General features: G+C 32.7%; 2 protein-coding genes across 2 annotated transcripts in view; both read right to left on the reverse strand.

Annotated features, from left to right (window-relative positions):
- LOC145296533 (proton-coupled folate transporter-like) overlaps positions 1 to 19,097 on the reverse strand; it is a 134,576-nt gene that overhangs the window by 79,863 nt on the left and 35,616 nt on the right. The window lies entirely within an intron of this gene.
- The window catches only part of LOC145302818 (lysosomal proton-coupled steroid conjugate and bile acid symporter SLC46A3-like), a 30,914-nt gene continuing 28,311 nt past the window's right edge, over positions 16,495 to 19,097 (reverse strand). The window contains exon 5 of the mRNA XM_080144678.1: positions 16,495 to 16,597. Coding sequence (XP_080000804.1) covers positions 16,495 to 16,597 — 103 coding nt within the window. The remainder of the gene's footprint in view (positions 16,598 to 19,097) is intronic.

The following is a 19,097-nucleotide window of genomic DNA, read 5'->3' on the forward strand; positions in this document are numbered from 1 at the left end:
CCTAGCGAAAGGGGACGAGTTTTCCGGAGACGAGTTTTCCCGAGACGAGTTTTCCTGAGACGAGTTTTCCTAAATTCGAAATTTTATGCTCTTTCCAATAAACCGAATATAATATTTTAGACAAATGTTTTTTTTTTAATTCACGCCCCCCCCCATTTTCAAGTGTCTATTAAAAAGTAAATAATTAATTTACTCACCGAAGTTTTATATATCACAAATTGAAGAGAAAAGGTCAATAAATAATATATTCAAATTTAAAACAAAAAAAGTAGTGTTTTTTAGAAATTTACCTGTAAAGTCCGAAGTTTAAAACCTTTTTATTTAAAAAAAAACACGTTTTTTTTTTTTTTTTTTTTTTTTTTTGTTTTTTTAATGAAACCTTGGTCTTTGCCCCTTTAATTGAAAAAATAAAAATTAGGGCTTGAATTACATTTTTCGTGGAGTTATAAGCTTGGAAAGATGGGGTGGAATTATTCACTATTTTTCACGAAATTTCTGACACACCTTTTGTCAGTAAAGTAAAAAATCTTGCGTTTTGGTGGTAATGAAGTGGCTGAAGTAGGTGTATCAGAAAGCGGCCATTAAACATGATGATAAGAACTTTAATAATTCAACTTACTATTTTTCGAAGCTTATAACTACTTGAAAAATGTCATTCAAGCCCTAATTTTTTTTTTCAATTAAAGAAGCAAAGACCTAATTTAAAAAAAAAATAACAGGTTTAATAGCAAATTATGCAATATTTGTTTTTTTAAAGCGGTTTTCTTTAAAAAAAATATAAAGAAAATCAACATATTTTAACTTGTTTCGATAAATATATGTATATATAAATGCCAAAAAATCACTTACCTATAAAAAAAACACTATTAAATGGGTAGTTCCATTCTTCATTGTTAAGAATTTATCCATATTATATTTTGAATTCCATGTATTTTTTAAATAAAAGGATTTTTTAAAGCGAGGGTAGTAGAAAATCGCATTTTTGTAACGTGTTTTGCGCTACAAGCTTAAAGGCTGCTCCTGCTACTATGGAATTTATCAAATATGGATTCGTCAAAGGGACATAATTAATGTCTCTTTTTTATTGCGTGTGTTAACCAAAATTAGTATTTTTGATCCTCCGTAGTTAAAAAAACAATACACATTCACTTATAAGTTTTCCCCTTAGACAAAAAATCCAGTTCACCGATTGTTTTTTTAATTCTCTTAATGAAATACACGAGTTCTTGATTGGTATATTTTAATACTTCTTTATCGACTGATTTAAAAAAAAAAAGAAAACATTGAATGAAATAGAAAAAATTGCTGTCAGCATCCGGTATTTACTTGACGATATAAGCATAACATGAGCTTTCATTTAAAAAAAAAAAATCAACGTGATTTAAAAAAAAAAAAAAAGGTTTTACACTTTGGACTTTACAGGTAAATTTCCAAAAAACTATTTTATTTTTGTTTTAAATTAGAATATTTTCTTTATTGATCTTTTATCTTCAATTTGTGATATATAAAACTTTAGTACATAAATTAATTATTAAAATTTTAATAGACATTTCAAAATGGGGGGGTAAAAAAAACGTTTGTCTAAAATATTATATTTGGTTTATTGGAAAGAGCATAAAATTTCACATTGACCCTGAAAATATCGTAAAAATTGAACCAATAGAAAAATTTTGATAGATTTTTAAAGTTTAAAAATTGAAAAATATTTAACTCGTAAACTTCAATTGATTTCATTACATAAAAAAATGGCCGCATGAAGGCGCGCCGGCATTTTGTAAACATTTTGTAAACACTGTTTTTGAAAAAATAAAAAATAATATGTCTATTATTTTTTAAACAACTTTAATAGTTTATTTTGGAAGTATATTCCATACAGAAAATAAACAACCCACTTTAAAAAGAGAAATTACGAGTTTTTTATATTTTATTTGCAGTTTTCTGTTAGGGGTGTCAAAAATTCCTCTAAATTTCTGATACACCTATTGCTGAAGGCGTTTTTGATATCGCTTAGGTTTTCAAAGTATTTCTCACACAGAAAGTTGTCGAAATGCTTGAAAAAGTAGTAGTCAATAGGTAAGGAGTCTGGAGAGTATGTCGGATGAGGCAAAGTTTCAAACATACTGCCAAACTAACCAAAGAATGGCTTAGAAATAATGAAATTGACGTTCTTATTTGGCCCAGTCAGTCTCCAGACCTCAACCCAATTGAAAATTTGTGGAAAATATTGAAGATCAATGTTCACAAGAAGAATTCACAAAATATTCAACAACTAGAAAAGTTCTGCAAAGAAGAATGGCGCAAAATACCTGCAAATCTTTGTAAAAACATGTGTGTAGCTATAGAAAGTGACTCAAAGCTGTTAGAAGGCAACAAAGGTTATGCAACCTAATATTAAATCAATGTATCCAATACTTTTGCATTTGTTAATTAATCCTTCAATATAAACTTTCTAAACTTTGATTTTGTAATTACTACCCCAAATGTAAGTTAGAGTAGTGATAGGAATATACTGATTAAATTTTAGGTAAAATCTTGAACCCTAATCAGAGTTATGAAGAATAATATAATGTATCCAATGCATTTAAGTAAAAATACACTTTCGTAAATAATTGAATTCATTCGAAAAGTATCACAAAAACAAAAATCATCTAAGTAAATCGCGATATATCCAAACAGTCATGCGAGATGGACGAGCGGGTTAAGAGTTTAGGCTCATTACCGTAGGGTCCCGATTTCGAATCTCGCTAGATTCAGCCACTCTAATGAGTCATAGACTACGAAACACGTGTCAGTGGATAATTATATTTTAAAAACAATATATATGCCGCTTCCCATGTGGGGGTACCAAATTGGTTAAAGGGAAAGTTATTCCCAACTCACATTTAGGTAAAAATGCACTTTCATAAATAATTGAATTTATTCAAAACGTATCGCAAAAACAAATAACATCTATGTGTGTGTGTGTGTGTGTGTGTGTGTAAACTGTAAACAACGAAACATTACTGTCTGTGGATGACATATTTTACTCCCTATATCGGAAGAGTTCTCATAAGTTCTTGAGTCACTTAGTGCAAAGCATTGCCCATTAAGTAAAAACTAGTTCGATCTCTTCAATCTGCTGAAAAGATGTTCACATAGTTGACATCAAGATTTCAATTACATTTCAGCAGGTACTGTATGATAACGCAAGGACAGAGGCATAGACTGTCAGCTTGACAGTCAGGTTTTAATCCCCGGTTAAATAAAGATGGAAATTTGAGTTCTTCTACATGCTTCATTTTCAACATTACATGGTCATGCTTCTTTCTTTTCGGTTTCTTCTCGTGAGTATACGTAAGGAAAAATTTCAATATTAACAGATATATATATTGATTGTTCCATGTAAATGAAACATCTGTGAATCTATCGAAATTTGATATATTGAAAGATCGATTGTTAGGATGAATAAAACCTTGGAACATGGAATATAGAGAAATTGTTATGCATTTACATATGCTCAGTTGTTAAATTTAACAAGCATTGAACTCCCAATCAAAAAAGGATTGGCAAACACAAAGAGTGAAATCTCAAAAGCGTATTTTTCTCAAAGCATAATTCAAATATTTGAAAATTATTAGCAATATGTTTTGAACTTTGGAAATGTACACAACATATGAAAGCTCTGATTGATATAAACTATTGATTATTGAAGTTATTTATAAATGCATTTGAAGCATATCCCGTACGCTTATTATGTATTTTTATTATAATAATAATAATAATAATAATAATAATAATAATAATAATAATAAATGTATGTATGTATGTATGTATGTATCGTCCTCCTGATCATTGAGTATTTATGACTTTTAGAATATTCCTTCATGTGTATTATGTGTACATATGTATATGCATGTGTATGTATATGCATATATGCGTGCTTCTATGTGTATATGTTTACATGTTTGTGCACATGCATATGTATGTTGGCATACATCTTTATGTATGCATATGTTTATTTCCATGTGTGTGTGAGGTGGAAAGGGCTCCCGTAAGCCGTGGTGAAGGCAACCCCTCTAGGAGACGCAAATCTCTGATTTAAAAAAACATAAAGCAGGAGACCAGTACCCGCATTAAGCTGGTCTGCAGTTTGACTTGTTGCTGGCTATCTTGCTTGTTGCTGGATGTCAACATTTTGAACCGAGAGAGAGATTTAGCTGTCGTACAAAGCTAAAACTCTGTAACATCATCTTTGTATAGATACTCCCTCAGGCATTTGTCTATAAAAAAAAAAAAAAAAGAGTCCTGTGGCAATAAAAAAGTTGTGACGTGTGTAGGCCTGAAATGCTGGATGCATGTAACAAATGATCTGTCATCATTATATGTATCTATGTATATATGTATGTATATTTGTATGTATATTTATATATGTACATGTGTATGCATATGTATGTATATCTATGTGTATATGTATGTATATTTATATATGTACATGTGTATGCATATGTATGTATATCTATGTATATATGTATGTATATTTGTATGTATATTTATAAATGTACATGTGTATGCATATGTATGTATATCTATGTATATATGTATGTATATTTGTATGTATATTTATATATGTACATGTGTATGCATATGTATGTATATCTATGTGTATATGTATGTATATGTGTATATATGTTTGTATGCATGTATGTGTATATATGCATATATATGTTTATGTGTATGTATGCACATGTATGTGTATGTGTATGCATGCATGTGTGTGTATGTGTATGTATGCATGTATATGTATGTTTATATATGCATGTATATGTGTATGTGTATATGTGCATGTATGTGTGTATGTATATGGATGCATATATATGTATGTGTATGTATATGTAGGTAAGTGTATGCATATAAATGTGCATATGTGTACGTATATGTATGTGTAGGTATATGTGTGTATGTATTTGTATATGTGTGTGTATATGTGGATGTATATGTATGTATATGTTTATGTATGCATGTGAATATGTATATGTATGTATGTATATTATGCATTGTGTATGTATATAGGTATATATGTGCATATGTTTATAGATATGTATGTATGTATGTGTATATATGTATGCATGCGTGTATATATTTATATGTATGTATGCTAATGACCGTCTAGTGTATGTTTGCACGTGTGTATGTATGTATATGTATGTGTATGTGTGCGTATTGTCAGGTCATGTCATATGCTACTGGTACCATGTAACCCAGTACTACCTGCCTCATGGTCGAGTCACCGGCGACTAAACTGGTTCCCCCACCAGACTTGTTTGGTGAGGAGGGCGGCTAGTCTCCCTGAAGGATTAAAAACAAGACCTTCCAAAGGGCGAATGAACTCTTTTTCTGGGTCAACGGCCAACTAGCACCGTGTATATTTGTGTGTGTGTATATGTGTATTGGGGTGGAGAGGGCTCCCGTAAGCCGTGGTGAAGGCAACCATTCTATGAGAAGCAAATCTCTGATTTAAAAAACCATAAAGCGGAAGACCATTACCTGCATTAAGCTGGTCTGCAGTTTAATTTGTTGCTGGCTATCTTGCTTTTGCTTGTTGCTGGATCTCAACGTTTTGAACCGAGAGAGAGACTTAGCTGTCGTACAAAGCTAAGACTCTGTAACATCATATTTGTATAGATACTCCCTCAGGCATTTGGGCTCATGGATTTTAAATGTCTGAGGGAGTGGCACTCGTCTGACAAGACGTTGCAATCATCATCATGTGTGCGTATTATGTATTGTCTATGTATGTATGTATGTATGTGATATGTATGTGTGTATGTGTATCTATGTGTACATATGTATGTATGCGTGCGTGTAAATATATGTATGCATACTAATTTTTTTTATTTTTTTTTTTTTTTATTACATTTTCACCCCAAACAAGGCAAATTGCCACTTTGGTGTAGGGGGCTACTATCAGGGGCAACAACTACTGGGGTACTATGTAGGGATTTGGGCAGCAAGATGTCGGTTCACGTTACACTTGAACTTCTGCATGTCAGTACTGTTGGGGAAGCAGGGACCTGGAATGGAATTCCAGAGTCTAGCGGTTCTGGGGAAGAAACTATTGGAATAAAAAGATCTTTTACATCTAGGGATCTCTACAGTGTGGGGGTGGGATTTAGCAGCCTGTCGGGTTTGTCGAGGGTGCTCACGTCGTGGGGGCACAAGTGATTGCAGTTCGTCAGAGCATTCACCACTAAAATACTTGTAGAAAAGGCAGAGGGATGCAACATTTCGTCGATGGGACAGAGGCTGAAGCTTAGATGCCAGTTCAGGGCCTATCAGGTTTGCGACTCTCTTTTGAACCTTGTCAAGGAGCGAGAGACTAGTAGCAGATGCACCAGCCCAGATGTGGCAGCAATACTCCATACATGGGCGAATGGTGGCTTTATAGAGGTACAGGATACTTTCGGGTGTTAGTAGTTTTCTAGCACGGTAGAGAGAGCCCACCTTTCTTGCAGCGGCCCTGGCAATGCCCTCAATGTAATTGTTCCAACTCATGTTTCCTGTGAACGTTAGGCCAAGGAGTTTGAAAGATGGACTCTCAGATAAAGAGTCGTTGGCCATTGCTATGGGTGGTAGAGAGGGTTTCTTGTAATTATTGAATGAAACTAGTTTAGTCTTGGCAGCATTGAACGCGACCAACCACTTTTGTCACCATTCCACAACAGATTGGAGGTCTTCCTCGAGTGTTTCTGCCATTTCTTTAGAAATGTGTTCATTCGTCTTCCTGTCGTGCCTGCCATAGAGTGTAGTGTCATCAGCATATATACCCATCTCAGAGGCAATTTTGTCGGGGAGGTCATTTATGAATATCAGGAACAGTAGAGGTCCAAGGATAGAACCCTGGGGCACCCCCGCATTTATATCATATTGTTTAGATGTACGACCGTCGAGGACAACCTGGATTTTTCTCTTATCTAAGAAGGATTTAATTATGTTAAGTATTCTACCAGTGATACCGTATGATCTGATTTTCCTGAGGAGACCCTCATGCCATACCCTGTCAAAAGCCTTAGATATATCTAGAGCTACCGCTCTGCCCTCCCCCGCTTTGTCCAGTGAATGGTATATACGTTCAGAGATCACAGTTAGGATGTCTGCTGTGGAACGGGCTTGTCTAAATCCATATTGTTTGTCAGTCAGTAGTTTAGCATCTGTAAGATGATGGACTAGAGCATCGTTAATTATGGTCTCAAATATTTTGGCAAAAAGTGGGAGGAGGCTAATGGGGCGATAATTTGATGGGTCTGTCCTTTCGCCAGAATTCTTGAATACTGGTACAACAGAAGCAGTTTTCCAACAGCCCGGAAAGCAAGCTTCATTAAGGCATTTGTTTAGAGTTTGGAGAGAACTGGAGCTACTTTGGCTGAGCACTTTTTTAATAGCACAGCTGGGATAAGATCGGGTCCACATGCTTTTGAAGTGTCAAGGTTTTTTATGATAGCATGCACCTGAGCAGGGGTAGTTTTCAGTTCGTCTAGCGTGGCATCTGTTCACATAGGAAAGTCAGGTAGGGGGTGGTTGGAAGGGTCCAGTGTGGAGTTTGAGGCAAACCGACTGGCAAGCATGTTAGCCTTGTCGGTTGCTGAGGAGACAACCTCGTGATTGTTGGTTAGTGGGGGAATTGTTGATTGCCCATTATTTACTACACTGTTGTAGATTTTCCAGAAGTCTCGAGTTCCTAGTTTTTGTGCTTCGATGCGCTTTTTAGTGGTTTCCGTAAATTCTCTCTTAGCTGTCGCTATTTCTTTCTTAACGTTATTTCTAGCTTCTATATACTTCAGTCTGTTTGAACTGGACTTATGTCGGTTAAACCTACGGTATGCATGCTGCTTTTGAGCAATGGCAGTTGCACAAGTCGATGTAAACCATTGGGGAGACTGGGGCTTACTATAAATGACCGTCTTCAGTGTCATATCTGCTTGAGCATGTGAATTCGCCGGCAGGACTAAATAAGTCATTTTCGGGCTTATGAACTTTCAGTGTTAGAGGGAGTGGCACTCGTCTGACAAGACGTTGCAAGCATCATGTATATGTATGTATGTAGATAGATAGATAGATAGAAAGATAGATCAATTAATTTCTACCAGAGTAACTTTTAAATTGTTTTAGTTCAGTAATTTAAGCGTTTTATAAAATATATATTATTTTGAGGGAGGTGGTGTTTGATAAACACTGGTAGAGCCCCATGGTTTAATATACTGTTTTGTTTTTAAATCTCCAAAACAATTTTTCATGGTAAACAACTGATGATTCATACAATAATATTAAGATTAACGTACATTATTGTAAACAAACTAATGTAGTGACTGCAAGAAATTAATTGTTTGTATCAATGAAACCATGGTCCATCTATAGAAACTGTAATGTTTAGGTTTTTAATAAATACTTTTTCAAGTACTTTATTGATTTCATAAGTTAACGTTGAAAGATATTTTAGAATAGTATAATAAACTGAATTGTCCATTAAAAGATAATAATAGTATAGATTCGACTTCAAATATAGAAATAATTGTATAGTTTCAGTCAAATATTTATTAATAAGAGAAGTAATAGTATATAGTTTTAACTTCAGACAGGCAGATACAAAATCTCCATTTGTTATAGATTTAAACACTATCTATATATTTTTTATACATAAATTTTATAATATGTCTTTCAAAAATATTTCTGTTACTTTTTACCACAACTGCATTGGGAAATGAAAAAAAAAAGGGTTCTTGGTTTTTGAGCCAGGATCAAAGTGTAGTATCTGTTCTGATGTTGCACTTCACTTTTTTGGTCTCGATTAGTGGGAGAGAAGTCCTTCATGACTGATACATTTTTTATTTTTGTTACTAACCAGAGTGCTCCTTTTTGGGAAGCTGGTTTCCCCCCCAGATCAAAAACTGACCTTGTGTCTAACTCTGCCCTCGTGGGGAGGAAGTAAACAGAAAAAACTGCATTGGAAATATTGGTATTGATTGTTCTTCAAAATGCTCATTCAGCCATGTCGAGCACAAAGGAAGCACATGCTAAGTATAACATTTATTTCTGTGATTCCATTTTAATTTTACTTTTTTGCAAGCAGATAAATTAAAAATTTGATGCTCCCTAGCATAATAATAACCGACAGTTATCAGCTCCTATATTATTTTTTTTAAAGAAAAATGAGGGAGATAACTAAAACTTTTGTGAGGGATAATTGGTCAGTTTAATAACGAAACAATTTTTTCTATTATATATAATCAAATATAGTATAAGATATTACTTGCCTACATGAACTGAGGATAAGTATATGTCCTTGAAAATATAACGAAATATTCTGACATAATTTTCGAGTCGTTACCAAAATTCGTCATTGGACAAGTGTTTGTGAGACAAAAACAAATGGGAAAAAGAAAAACAGTGTAAGAACGAAGGAGAAATAACCAGAAGCAAATAATAACTAGACTCAGAAAGTAATTAAATTTTTATTACTATAAAAAAAAAAATAAAAACTGTCGCTTTTGCTTCCCAAAGCACGGTTAACAAAGTTAACCAAAGTAACAAAGAAATGCATAAAATTAATACATACAAAAGGGAAGTCCTTATACAAGACAGTTCTTTAAAAGAATTAATGCCTCCAGTGACAATGATTAATTTATTGCCCAAAGCAATAACAACAAAATGGAGGAAAACGGAAACTAAACTCGCTTTAATGCCTCAACACAAAGGAAAACAAAGAATATTGGTCTTACTTGAAGAAAATGACATGCAATAAAAAAAAATCAATAAAAATTGTTTTTCATAAAACTGTCTTGGAATGTCTTCTTTTCAGTCTTCTCTTTTTTTTTATCTTTTTCTCCCAAATAAGTCGTTTCAGACTGAATTCTCTTTTTTATATAAAACCTTCAAAAGGCTAAATGTTTTTGGGTTTTCTTGGCCCAAAACATTAAACGAAAAGTAATATGATTTTTTTTATCTTTTCCTCCAAAAAAATGGAATTGTTTTCTTTCATTCAGGTTTGATTTTTCTTTATACTTTTTCTTTTCACAAAAATATTTTTTTCTTTCCTTCAAAAGGAAAATTTCAAATTAACCGCCAGCGATTTTTTTTTCTTCCAGGCCGAGCCGGTCGAAACTTTTAACGTCTCAGGGGAAATTCTGAATCTGTTTTTAAAAATGGCATCAGAAAGGTTTACAAAAGAATTCTATTTTTAACACACAATTAACGCCAAGCCTTTGACCGACTGCTACAGTATCCACCACATATCAAAACGGGAGATGACAATGTTGATGAGTGATAAGTAGGGCCATGACAACAGCATATTCTTTTCATTGTTTTGACTCTCGAGTATATATCCGACACAATTAGACACAGGTAATCAACCGAGAACCACATCACTTTATATAAAAGCATATAAGATATCAATGGATACACACTCGAGAGTCAAAGCAATGAAAAGAATATGCTGTTGTCCTAGCCCTAGTGATGAGTCATGGCAGAAAAGGACCGTCACGACCCACATCGGGCTAGAAAAGGTGGCCTTCCTCATCGCCACCTGACACTGCTTAATGGGCAAGAAAATAAAATTTCCATCCAATCTTGAAATCAAATGGTTGTTGCCTAAGTGTATTTTGGCGCAATTCGCAAAATATAATCAAGAGAAATCATATTCCCAAAAGAAAAAAGTAGATTTTTTGTGTATTTATTCTTTTGCGAACTGTTATCCTCATTTGTATAGTTGTGGTTGTTTCACCCCATTTCGGCCAACTCATCCTCAGATGAGCATTGTTTGAACATAGCCGTTTCAATCATATCCAAAGCAGGCCAGAGGTTTAATTGGCCAAAACGTGGTGAGACAACGATTGAAGATATGTTATCAAGACAATTTTTATAGAGCGTCACTTGTCACTTGTGAGTCATGCGACTTGGTTTGTGGGAGCGGGATTGGCCTTGTGTCCCACATGCGGTACAGACAATGAAAACGGAGTATAACAGGATGATTTTATGGCCCTCATGCGTCGAACCCAACGAGAGAGTCCATCATAATGATTTAGCAAATGTTCTAGTTTTTAAATACATTTTTATGCAAGCAAATGTGTCTGTTTGTTTTTAAAAATATATTGTCTTGATAACAATACTCGAGATATTTGTCAGAAGGATTCATCAGTGAATTTTTATCATCAAAATAATGCTGCAGTTGTTGCCTTTCCAGCGAAAAGACTAAGAACGCTGAAACAAACTCATTGATAGATTTCTCTCTTTTTTTTTAAAAATGAAAAAGGAATAACACCGTTTCAAGACATTCTTCTGTGTGGAATATGTGTTGTGTTTATTACAGGTGTAAGATCACAGTTGTTTTGTTTGGAGAAGGGGGCGGTGAATATAGCCTGTATTTCTTTTAATCTTGTAGAGGACTAGGATATATATATATATATCCTAATCCCATTACAAAAGAAAATAATCAAACGAATGGAATGAAGGAAACAAAAACTCAATATAGAATAAACGTGCCGTTTATTTACTGTTGAAGAATGAATGTTTTAGGTATAGCACGTGTTCATGTCTGCGTTCGGGTGTAACCATCGTTTGTTGTGGGACTGGTAGTGTAGAAAGAAAAGGAAATGTGTGTTCATCTCACGTTCGGGTCACTATCGTTTGTTCGCGTGTGGGAAGATAAGTGAGTAATGTAGTGGAAATGGGAATGATAGTCCAGCGTGTAGACAAAGACAAAGATAGAGGGTTGACATCAGTAAAAGCTGTGCACCATGTTAGCAGTCAGCTACGCGAAGGTATTCTCAGGCACAAGTTGTATATATATAGAGAGAAAGAGTGAGAATGTGAATCCAGTTCATGGAGAGAGAAAACGTATAAGGTGTACGCACTGTTTATTAGCTTTTTGCCCCACATAGTAGCAAGTGGCGGAAGGCGAGTTGGAAAAGAAAGAAGCTGCTTATTGCTCTTGCTTTTATAGTTGTTTCCGGTGGTCTTTTGCGCATGTGTGGATTTCCTTTGAAAGGGGAAATGACGTTGTCCATGTGTGCGTACATGTGCGCGTATGTGAGTACATGTGTGTACGTTAGCGTGTGTATGTGTATACACGTGAATGTGAGTGTATATACGCGAACGTGAATATATGTACGTGTGTGGACGTGGCGCGTATGTTTGTGTGCGTGTATATGACAAGTAATATAGCTTAGGATGTGAATGCATGTTTTTGTGTGAGACTAGAAAAGGCTCGCGCAATCTGTTATCTCACGTTTTTTACACATCTGGATAATGCCACTTCCACGTTGACTTTATAGTTATCTTAAAAAAAAAAATTTTTCCTTTTTGTGATGTTACTTTCTATGTCTCGTTTATGCACTTCCCTAATCACGCTTCAAAAAATCTCTGCCATAATTAATCTCTTGATTTGATCAAGCAATTTTGTGTTATTGAATGTTATTTGTTTACTTGCATGTAAAACAAACCATCTGATAAGCAAAGCTATCTGCGTCATCCACCTGATAATTTTACATTTTGTGAAAAATAAACATTTTTCTTTTTCAGTATTTTCAAAAATATTCAAACCCAATGAAAGAAATCGAGATATTTAGAGTGAATAAAAAGTAAAAAAAAAAAAAATAAATTGTTATGTCAGGTTTCTATTAATAATAACAGGACAAGGATATGTGACCGTTGAGACCAACATGGCCGACTGACCAAGTCTCGTTTATTCACGTTTACGTCCGAGAGTTTACATTATAAACATTGAACAAAGGGGGACAACTCCCACCGATCCAAGGGACATAACATAAATAAAAAACATTTTGCTACCAATTGTAAACAAGAAGATAAGTATGTAAGATATGTAGTGAAGGTCTCTCAACTCTGAATGTCATAAAATTCCAACTCACTGACTGTCGTTAAGTCCAGATTTCCCGTTCCTATTCTTTCCCTGACTCAGAGTAACTCTCGTCCCAAAATACCCACAGGTGTGTTGCTTAATCCTTAGTCCATTGTTCTCTACCTATCGATCATTTGGTCGGTTATAATGTATATATATATATATATATATATATATATATATATATATATATATATTATAACAATTTATTATATCTACAGGCACTCCAACAGTAATATATATATAAATTGACATCATCCCTTTTTTTTAAGATTGAATCGTCCAATCGATTGTCAAATACGAGATGCCAGCAAGGTTCATAGAGTTTTATATATATATATATATTGTAACAATTTATTATATCTTCAGACACTAGTGTTTTATGCTTATGGAATAATCAGTGTAGGAAATTATAATTACTATTGGCTGGGAGATTCGAATCGAGTTAACAAAGCCACATTTGACTTTGTGGGCTAGTATCTTTCTTCCAGGCAACTGACAGTTAACACATAAATTGAAGGAAATTAAGTACTTATGTCATGTCAGCAGGCGTATATATATATATATCAGTGTATAATGGGTGTGCTGTGGATATTGATCTTGTGGTATTGATCATGGGATATTGATCTTCTGGAAGGGTAGGAGATTTACTCTACTTATTCACACGGTGAAGCTGATTTGCATATAGATCTAAGATTTGAAACCCAGATACTGAATTTCTGTGGGAATTTGTCTTGGGCAAGCGTAATACTATTCTTTTTTGTAATATAAAGTAATGGAAAGAATAATACACGTCTCAGCGCAAATAATATTAATTCCCCAAGCACAACAGTTTGCACAACTTTTATGTCGTTTTACAATTATTAAAATCAAGATGTAATGATAATAAACCATATGTCTAAATTCTTTATTTTAATTTGGATCAAAATCTATTAAATGATTTTGATTCTTGAAAATGTCTAAAATTTAAGGGGTCTTAAGAACAAAATTGAAATTCAGGGAACCATTTTTAATTGGTATTTAACGACTATAGATCAAATTCAATGCAAATCTGAAATATTTGAATTTTCAAATGGAAGGTTGCGCCCATATTATGACTCGTAAAAACCCCCAAAATTCTCCAAAGAAAATTAAATGTCAAGAATATTTATGGTCGACCTGCAGCTATTAAGGAAATAAGTAGAAAAACAAATAAAGTAGAAAAATACAATAAATGGACAGAAATTTGTTCTTAACATAGACAAACAGATGTAAGGGTAGATTGAAATTCAGGGTGCGATGAGTGACCGGATGGCCAAATGGCTGATAGGTAGAGAACAATGGACTAAGGATCAAATAATGCACCTGTGGGTATTTTGGGGCGAGGGTTACTCTGAGTTAGGGAAACAATAGACGCGGCAAATCTGGACTTAATGACAATCAGTGAGTTGGGATTTTATGACAGTCAGAGTTGAGGGATCAGTTGGACTTTGACTACAGTGGGAGACAGATCATGACTTGAGCCAGGTCAAGAAAGCTTTCGGAAGGTAGGGTAATCAACTGACAGCAACCAACAAACCCAGCCTCGACAGGACGTATATGCGAATCTTAGCATATAGAGTCACACACCCAGAGTCCAACCGACATATATGTGAAGCATCAGAGTCTGTGTTTTACTTGTTTCCCCGTGTTTAATTTATTTTTATACTTGTGAAACTGTGTGACCTCATTAACAGTCGTCAGTGTGAAAAAGACCACAATGACACGGCCAGAACTAGAACAATGAAAGATGAAAATAAAGAAGAAATCCATGGCATACGACGTCTGGGGTGTCATATATTTATGAACTGCTATCTAATACATATTGTCACAAAATCGGATATATATATATATATATATATATATCTTCTATAATATAAAGCTGAACGTCTGCATGTGTGTCTGGTCACGAATAGGCTCCTATATGGTTGACTATTATAGAAAACTGATCACATATAATGATAGAAGATGTATCGAGACACAGGAATGAGTATGTTTGATCTGGCATAATGATGATTCATTAAAATTGTGGGGTCTGCATACGTGCATGTCCACAAAGTATGAAAATAAAAAATTAAAAAAAAACGTTTACAAGTGTTTTTGATATAGATGTACATAATAATACTTTGATAAGTATGTTTTAACTTAAATAGGAATGGTATAATAAAATTGTGGGGTCTGCGTTCGCGCCTGACCTCCACAGAATGGAAATTGGCACAAACTTTAATAAAGATTTTTCATATCTATCTGCGTAAGTATACTTTGATAATTATGTTTCAGCTTGAAGAAATATGGTATAATAAAATTATGGGGTGTTCGCTCGCGCCTGACCTCCATAGAATGGAAATATGTCACAAAGTTTAACAAGATTTTTTTAATATAGATCCACAGAATATTGTGATAAGTGTTTTAGTGTGAACAGGTATGGTATAATAAATGATGGGGTTTATCTATTTTATTTTTACTTTGATCATATTTTGCTTTGATTTTGATACCCCCAAATTCGAAGCTATCTCTTTACAACCCTTCCTTTTCATAACCTATCATACTTTCATAAATCAGAGTCCATTTTCTGTAGGCTGTTTTTGAACCCAGTCAACGACGGGTACTTTTGCTAGTATATATATATATATATATATATATATATATATATATATATATATATATATATATATATATATATATATATAAATTACAATAAGTTTACCAAGGTAATCAAAATGGTAAACTTAAAATATATTATAAATATTAAAGAGTTAATATTTACAAGTAAAATAAACTCAGCCAGATGTAAAAGCTCAATAAAACCGAAAAGGAAATAGAGCTTATAATATATATATATATATATATATATATATAAATATATATATATATATATATATATATATATATATATATATATATATATATATATATATATATATATATATAAGAAGTTAAAAAAAAGAATCCATTTTAGCTTTCTCTCTTTTGTCTCTGTCGCCATGACACACGTAACATGAGGTTGCTGATTTTGATAGGGTAACTCATCATTTTCTCGTTTACCATCACAGAATAATCTGCCATGCTCTGCCCGAATCTCTCATGGTTACAAAAATAAAAGCAATGAAATAGTTGCTTTTTATTGGTACTTCACCACAACCTGATAGTAGCAGCTTTTTTTCTTCTTGTTTTTCTTCTTCACCTATAATGCTCAGATAATTAGTTTAGTAATTAATCATACATATATGCATAAAAGCATGTACACATATATAATTTTATAATGATAGAGATAAATGTTTTTGAAATTTTATCTTACTTGTATATCAGATTTATTTACATATAACAAAGTTAGACATGATGTCATTTTGACATGGGGGAATCTAGCGCCCCCAAACAAGGAAAACTCTGGACAAGTTGAAAATTTGACATGATAGAACCAATTAATAAACCAACCCTTCCTCGTTAAAAAATAGGAAATGCCTGGGAGGATGACCTCCTCGGATCAAACAGAACAATAACTCAGTTTGATTGAAGGGTTGAAGTGCTGAGGAAATCAAACCACTGGCAATAATGTGCCAAATTTACTTTTGTGCTTAACTATACCTTAATCAAATAACTATATTCATTTCCTCTTCAATATACAACAAATGGACATATCTTGAAAGTCGGTTTCTAGAAGGAAAAGATCCATTCCAAATAATGAAGAAATTTCTGTAAATAAAGAAAATAGGAATTCATTATGTAAGCAAAAAAAAAAAAAAAAAAAAAAAAAGAATACGAGGATGAGTCAAAAGTTTTGTAATATTCTAGTGATCAAACAGTTCCAATATTTTTTCTGATTCTAATACAATTACCGATTCTCTTCTAAATTTCTGATTATGATATAATTACCAATTCCTACTCTGATTCTGTTTAAATTTATAAATATTTAGTTATAGAGTTGTTTATTTTTTTTATTAATTTTTGGATTATAATAAAATCCTGTATAATGTGTGTATATATTTCCATATTTTTTTTTTTTTTTGAGGGGGGATATTAATTACATGATTAGATCTTTCAAATTATTTTTTTAATCTTGCAAAAGTATAATTAATTGTATATAAACTGCCATTAGCATATTAAGCGATGCTCTTTGTGTAAACAAATCGAGTGGAGGCATTTGGACGATGTCAAAACATCGTTAATTCATTACCCAAACAGCATCAGCTGTATAGCGTAATGGTGAGTAGCCTTGACTGTCATTTTGGCGGTCGGGTTTCGATCCTGGCTTGAGGCAGTTGCCTGTCTAGTCGCACTGATGAGCGGTGAAACGGCGAAACAGTACTGTGTGTGGATGACATATATATATATATATATAAATAATATATATATATATATATATATATATATATATATATCAGTCTATACCAACATTATTTATCAATTGGTTTGTTAAAACGTATATTTTTTTTATTTCAGTATATGCATCACTATATGACTAACAGCCTTCAATGACTTTATAAGTCGACAACGATAATTAGTTTATCCTGGTTTAGTTATTGCCCAATTAAAAGTTCTCAACATATAACGCCACGACAAAAGGTTAATACATGACATTTTCTGGCAATTTATGTGTCAGGATGTCTAAAATGTTCCATTTTTGAGTTAGTGAAATAAATTGAGGAGGTGAAAGCTTTATTTCAGTAATTCACAAGACCAGTAAAGTTATCACTTATGTTGGCAGAAATATGGATATATATATATATATATATATATATATATATATATATATATATATATATATATATATATATATATATATATATATATATATATATGTATATAAAGCGCATAAGCCTGAAGAATCCTAAAGTGGATGAAACACGGAATATTCAGTGTAGCTTAATGGCCATATACATTTTATATCTTATTAACTAGCTCTACTTACATATTGAGCACTTTTGAAGTAAATACTTAAAGCTTACGCATAAATCTATACTTTCGTATATTAATTTTATGTGAGTAAATTAAGTAGTTATATATATATATATATATATATATATATATATATATATATATATATATATATATATATAAGTGAGATAAGTCACAGATTAGAAATCAAGTGAATTTACCTGTCAGATATTACATTGACGTAATACTTTCAGGCCGATTCTAGCCAAAAAAATAAAGCTCAATATATAAAAATAGAGCAATATATAGGTTTAATGATTAAAGTTAAATTCTGTAGATTAAAATATATACAAATATATTTAAGTTAAGAATTTATTATTTGAAACAACAAAGAATATATGGAGAAGAATTATATTTATTTTTCTCCATATATTCCTTGTTTGAAGCACTAAATTCTTAACTTAAATATATTTGTATACTAGAACTAGTATGCTAGAAATATACCTGTTCTGGGATAATTAAAATGAATTCTCCCAAACAGAACAGATTTGCAATACTTTTATGTCCTCTTATGAAAATTAAAATCAACATATAATATTGCAAAACCTTTTATCTAGAATCCTTATTACAATTTTTGATAAAAATCCATTGTATGATTTTGATTCTAGAAGATGTATAGAAAGTTAAAATAGGAGTTAGCTCCCCTTACATCAACACGTTTTTTTTCCCCCATCTCTAGACAGGGTGTCCAAAAATTAACGATGAATTTTGAAATAAAATTAGCATCAAAATAGATGGTTAATTTTGGGACACCCTGTATTACTTAAATTATGCGATCATCTGACGTGTTCAAAAAAAGTAAACTAAAATGACATTAATGATTCCCGGTACATCTAGTTTAAAATATTTCCATAAAAATTATTTTTAAAAGTGAAAACAAAATACTTACGCAAATTTTTTGTTGTTTTCCACAAATCAATCTATATTTTGTTATTTCCTTACTTTTCTTGATATCATTATAAAAATACTGAAATAAAAAGAATATACATTTTAACAAACCAAGGTGATAAATAATATATATATATATATATATATATTATTTTTTTACTATAATAATTAAATAGCTACAGACACTAGTGTTTCATCCTTTCGGGATTCTTCAGTGCAGGGTGTCACGATTACTACCAGTCGAATGATTCGAATCCCGCGACACGAGACATCTCTGGCTCGATTAGCGGAGGCCGTATCCATTCGGCTACCATGAACCGTGTGAAATAGCGTTGAATTTTAAACATTTTAATTTAAATGTTCATTTCGT

Source organism: Euprymna scolopes, chromosome 2 (genome assembly GCF_053919585.1).
Source record: "Euprymna scolopes isolate OS-2025 chromosome 2, ASM5391958v1, whole genome shotgun sequence".
NCBI classification, from domain to species: Eukaryota; Metazoa; Mollusca; class Cephalopoda; order Sepiida; family Sepiolidae; genus Euprymna; species Euprymna scolopes.